Source organism: Tachysurus fulvidraco, chromosome 14, assembly GCF_022655615.1.
Source record: "Tachysurus fulvidraco isolate hzauxx_2018 chromosome 14, HZAU_PFXX_2.0, whole genome shotgun sequence".
Lineage (NCBI taxonomy): Eukaryota > Metazoa > Chordata > Actinopteri > Siluriformes > Bagridae > Tachysurus > Tachysurus fulvidraco.
Genome location: NC_062531.1, coordinates 25,307,457 through 25,313,308, shown reverse-complemented (window position 1 = coordinate 25,313,308; position 5,852 = coordinate 25,307,457). Strand labels below are relative to the sequence as shown.

Sequence of the window (5,852 nt, the reverse complement as noted above, 5' to 3'; positions counted from 1 at the left end):
TCATGCAGAACCTTTGACCAATCCCACCTCTTCATGCAGAACCTTTGACCAATCCCACCTCTTCATGCAGAACCTTTGACCAATCCCACCTCTTCATGCAGAACATTTGACCAATCCCACCTCTTCCTGTAGAACCTTTGACCAATCCCACCTCTTCATGCAGAACCTTTGACCAATCCCACCTCTTCCTGTAGAACCTTTGACCAATCCCACCTCTTCCTGTAGAACCTTTGACCAATCCCACCTCTTCCTGTAGAACCTTTGACCAATCCCACCTCTTCCTGTAGAACCTTTGACCAATCCCACCTCTTCATGTAGAACCTTGACCAATCCCACCTCTTCCTGTAGAACATTTGACCAATCCCACCTCTTCATGCAGAACCTTTGACCAATCCCACCTCTTCATGCAGAACATTTGACCAATCCCACCTCTTCCTGTAGAACCTTTGACCAATCCCACCTCTTCCTGTAGAACCTTTGACCAATCCCACCTCTTCCTGTAGAACCTTTGACCAATCCCACCTCTTCATGTAGAACCTTGACCAATCCCACCTCTTCCTGTAGAACCTTTGACCAATCCCACCTCTTCATGTAGAACCTTGACCAATCCCACCTCTTCCTGTAGAACATTTGACCAATCCCACCTCTTCCTGTAGAACCTTTGACAAATCCCACCTCTTCATGCAGAACATTTGACCAATCCCACCTCTTCCTGTAGAACCTTTGACAAATCCCACCTCTTCCTGTAGAACCTTTGACCAATCCCACCTCTTCCTGTTGAACCTTTGACCAATCCCACCTCTTCATGTAGAACCTTGACCAATCCCACCTCTTCCTGTAGAACATTTGACAAATCCCACCTCTTCATGCAGAACCTTTTGACCAATCCCACCTCTTCCTGTAGAACATTTGACCAATCCCACCTCTTCATGCAGTATCTTTGACCAATCTCACCTCCTTACGCCGTATCTTTGACCAATCCCAGCCACTCTTGAAGACACATGACATGATTCTGTCTGCATGTTCTCTTGACCAGTCCCACAGAAAAGCTTACAAATCATGTCTGACAATCCAGAAGGTAACAAATCTATATAAACGAAAGGGAAAAGCACACGAACATGAATACGTAGACCAGTAAAAACACATCTATAAGTAAATGTAGAAATGTCACACCCATTCTAATCACAGTGCATCGCAGTGCTCTAGCCTTGTGGTACCTTATCTCTTTTTAAAAGGATTTGGATATTTCCCACGGTGTGATTAAGAAAAGAAAAGCCACATCCTTTTGTTGCTGAAAGCTGAAGATAACACCCGAGATTAGAGCTGCGAAAGCCATTTTTGTGATTTTACCTAAAACATTTATTGAGCTTGTTGCACCACAGGAAGTATAAATATCAGAAATGGTTTGTGAGTCATGCGCTAACCACAGACACCACGGTGATAGTCACACACTGCCCTCACATGTTTCAAATAAAATAAACATCTGCGCTTGAATTACACCTGATTTTATCATCGGTAACCAGATATTTTAATGCTCGTAAACGGACCGGTGGAACAATGTTGATATGATTTTGAGTCCCATGGAGCTCCGTTGATCCTGATGAGAAAAAAATAACCCCAAGACCACAAGATCTCAAGTTGGATTTAATTTAGATTGTCATTTGTTTTTTTCCATAAATATATTAAACCATGTACTTGTGGCGAAGTTGTGGCCTAATTGTTAGAGAGTTTGACTCCTAACCCTAAGGTTGTGGGTTCGAGTCTCAAGCCGGCAATACCAGGACCGAGGTGCCCTTGAGCAAGGCCCCGAACCCCCCCAAATGCTCCGCGGGTGCCGCAGCATAAATGGCTGCCCACTGCTCAAGGGTGTGTGTTCAAGGTGTGTGTGTGTGTGTGTGTGTGTGTGTGTGTGTGTGTGTGTGTGTGTGTGTGTGTGTGTGTGTGTGCGCATTTTGGATGGGTTAAACGCAGAGAACGAATTCTGAGTACTGTTCACCGTACTTAGCCGCATGTCACGTCACTCATACACTCACTGTCCACTTTATATGTCAGAGTGAAGAAAAAGTCTGATCTCTGTAACGTTAACCGTGGAACGGTTGTCTGAGTATTTCAGAAACTGCTGAACTCCTGGAATTTTTACACACACAAGTTTGTGGAGTTTACACACGATGGTGTGAGGAACAAAAGCTTTGTGAGTAAGTGACAACTGTGTAAGTGGAAACAACCTGTTGATAAGAGACATCAGAGAAAACGGCCAGCATGTCAGATAGTGGAGCTGGCAGGAAGCGTCTAGTAACACGGTGTCTGCAACCACGATGGGCAGGAAAACATCCCAGAACACATAAGACAGATCTGTGTCCTACAACAGCTGAAGATCACGTCAGGTTCCGATCTGTTCTCTAATGTCTCTTATCAACAAGGTGTTTCCACTTTCAAGATTAGTCCTTAATCTAGTCCCACAAACTCCACCCCTACCCCCACCCCTACAGAATTCCTCACAATAATTCAGATGCTGGGGGCACGGTGGCTTAGTGGTTAGCACGTTCGCCTCACACCTCCAGGGTTGGGGGTTCGATTCCCGCCTCCACCTTGTGTGTGTGGAGTTTGCATGTTCTCCCCGTGCCTCGAGGGTTTCCTCCGGGTACTCCGGTTTCCTCCCCGGGTCCAAAGTCATGCATGGTAGGTTGATTGGCATCTCTGGAAAATTGTCCGTAGTGTGTGAGTGTGAGTGAGTGAATGAGAGTGTGTGTGTGCCCTGCGATGGGTTGGCACTCCGTCCAGGGTGTATCCTGCCTTGATGCCCGATGACGCCTGAGATGACCCCCGTGACCCGAGGAAGTTCGGATAAACGGTAGGAAATGAATGAATTCAGACGCTCTGTATTTTCACATACTGTATTTATTTATTTCATCGTTCTGATTAAAGGTCACGATCGTCTGAAGGAACCAGGCTCCTGCTCCTGGACATCAGACGATCGTCCTACATACAATCTACATCTTAAAAAATAAAACACCGTTTTCACCCGGTCGCTCTCAGACAGCCACAGCTTTCACAGGGTTTGTGCAAACTGTGTTGTAAATCAATCAGACAACGCAAAGAGAAGCCAAATAAACTCTGTTTACGACAGTTTTATGATTGTTCCCTGAAACGTAACGAAGCAAAAGAACATCACAGTATTTTCCCCACATTTCAGAGCAGAGAGGAAGGCTAAGAGAAGGTCGCGCTGAATTAGTGACAGTTCAGCCGCTTAAATACGAAGAAACACAGGAAAATAAATCAGACTGGTGACGGGTTCCTCGAGTAGCTCGGTTCAGATCGTCGGCTGAGGCATTTCACTGCTCCAAAATGTGCAGAAGAGGCAAAAACAAGGCAAAACAAGACCACAGAAGGTCACACCAGAAGTCAAATCTCTCTAGTCCTAAATAAGTGAATGAAACTCGATCGTCTCAAACAGGATTTCGGTCCAGATTTGTAAAAGTAAAAAAAAAACAAAAAAACAAAAAGGAATTTATTGAACAATATAAAACATCGATGGAATATTTGAGATTAACATGTAAAATAACAACGACTATTTATTCCACACCGTTGTTTTGTTAGACGGTGAGCACAGTATTATTGTTAAAAAAAAAAAGACAAAACTAATAAGTCACCGGAGTTCTTTTCGTTTGTCGATCAATGCTTTTGGTTCAGTCTGTCCAATTAAATCTAACGGACCCGTTTCCCTACGTGACTGACTGTGGGCGGGGCAAAAGCTGACGCCACCCACGGGTGATTGGTCGAGACACTTAGAGGAGCTCGACGTAATTCGCCGGGAACATTCCGAAATGGCCGTCCGGAGCGTAGCCTCGCCACCATCCTTCGTCGATCATCTCGATGCCAGTGATTATGTCGTCTGGGTCGAAGGAGATCTCCGTGTTATCAGCTAAGCAAACACACACACACACACACACACACACACACACACACACACACACACACACCTCACCCATGAGTGCGTTATACAACAATTCAGAGTCTGTTTACTGTGATTATATGCAAATTGGCACATTTGAGTTAATCTTCTGCCTCATTTGCAAATGCAAATATAATACATCAGTTACTTATCCACATCTTAAACTCATCCATATGCACGAGTCTGTTATCCAGTGCTTACAGATGTGTTACAAAGGTGTAGAGTCAATACTCTGCAGTCATCTCTCTCTCTGTCTCTCTCTCTGTCTCTCTCTGTGTCTCTCTCTGTGTCTGTCTCTCTCTGTCTGTCTCTCTGTGTCTGTCTCTCTGTGTCTGTCTCTCTGTGTCTGTCTCTCTGTGTCTGTCTCTCTGTGTCTGTCTCTCTGTGTCTGTCTCTCTCTGTCTCTCTCTCTCTGTCTGTCTCTCTCTCTGTCTCTCTCTCTGTCTCTCTCTCTGTCTGTGTCTGTCTCTCTGTCTCTGTCTGTCTGTCTCTGTCTGTCTGTCTCTGTCTCTCTCTGTGTCTCTGTCTGTCTCTCTCTCCCTGTCTCTCTCTCCCTGTCTCTCTCTCCCTGTCTCTCTCTCCCTGTCTCTCTCTCCCTGTCTCTCTCTCCCTGTCTCTCTCCCTGTCTGTCTGTCTGTCTGTCTGTCTGTCTGTCTGTCTGTCTGTCTGTCTGTCTCTGTCTCACACACACACAGACAGACAGACACACACACAGACAGACAGACACACACAGATAGACACACACACACAGATAGACACACACACACAGATAGACACACACACACAGATAGACACACACTTCTGTGGTACTCACCTGCCTGGTAGTCATACAGCGCTCGAGCACAGGTACCACGATCACCGGAGTCTTCATACAGGTTCTGCTCCTCTTCCTGAACACACACATGTACAAACAGACGCAATAACACGAGTTTTGATTAAACAGAAATGCAAAAATATACGTGTGTGTGTGTGTGTGTGTGTGAGTGTGTGTGTGTGAGTGCACCTGCTGTGGGTCCTCATAAAGGTTTTCAGGCTCTGTTACTGGCTCATACTGCTGCGGTTCCACATGAGAGCTGCTCTGAACACTGACGACTTCTTCCACTTCTACAGAAGGAGAGAAACAGGAGCGTTAATAAACCTGTGCACTGCTGCTGATTGGCCACACGGTGGCACTTGTGTGCAGTTAAACAGAAACCAGAGTTTGAAAAGAGGACAGTCTTGAAAGGGTCATGGGAGGCTCTGTAAGCTTCTCTCTCTCTCTGTGTGTGTGTGTGTGCATGCGTGTGTGTGTGTGTGTGTGTCCCACCTTCGTACTCTGCTTCAGCTTCTGGTTCCTCATAATCAGTGTGAGACTCCACAACTCTGGTTTCTGCTCGTACACACACACACACACATGCATTAAACACACATATACACACACATGCTGATACACGCCGGTGTGATTTAATCAGACCCTCTGTTAGGTGTGAACTCGTCAAGTAAACACACTCGCACTTTAACGTGTACGCTAGACGTGAAGAAAACACTCGGCGCTGTAAGGTGCAATGTGATGATCGGGATCTCTGGGTGAAGGAGAGGCCAGGATTCGTTAGGGACCAACACAAGGCAGAAGGAAGAAAATGTCTGCTAGGCATGTGACGAAACAAAGGCAGGAGGAATTCTGACCGTTATGAACTCCAGTCTTCAGATCAATCCGACTTACTGATGGTCAAACCCGTCATCGTCACACGCCTAGCACTGGAGTGTGTATGGAGATGAAGGAGGAGGAGGAAGAAATGCAAGCAAAGCAGGAGAGAATCTCCACACAGGGCAAACACTGAACGCATCACAGCGGCGGTGTGTAGTGTGTTGAAATGTGTTGTGTGTGTGTAGATGTTTGTGGGAGGGGCATGGGGGTTGG

General features: G+C 46.0%; 1 protein-coding gene across 7 annotated transcripts in view; it reads right to left on the bottom strand.

Moving 5' to 3' along the window:
* Positions 1 to 2,880: 2,880 nt before the first annotated feature.
* Positions 2,881 to 5,852, bottom strand: part of dbnlb (drebrin-like b) — a 19,144-nt gene continuing 16,172 nt past the window's right edge. For 4 of the 7 annotated variants that reach the window (XM_047799863.1, XM_047799861.1, XM_047799866.1 and 1 more), the window contains 4 exons: positions 5,259 to 5,321; positions 4,956 to 5,056; positions 4,767 to 4,842; positions 2,881 to 3,922 (listed from right to left, as the gene is read on the bottom strand). In XM_047799863.1, the coding sequence (XP_047655819.1) occupies positions 3,786 to 3,922; positions 4,767 to 4,842; positions 4,956 to 5,056; positions 5,259 to 5,321 (377 nt within the window). In that variant the 3' untranslated portion in view covers positions 2,881 to 3,785. The remainder of the gene's footprint in view (positions 3,923 to 4,766; positions 4,843 to 4,955; positions 5,057 to 5,258; positions 5,322 to 5,852) is intronic. The other 3 variants (XM_047799867.1, XM_047799862.1, XM_047799865.1) reach the window with 1 other exon arrangement.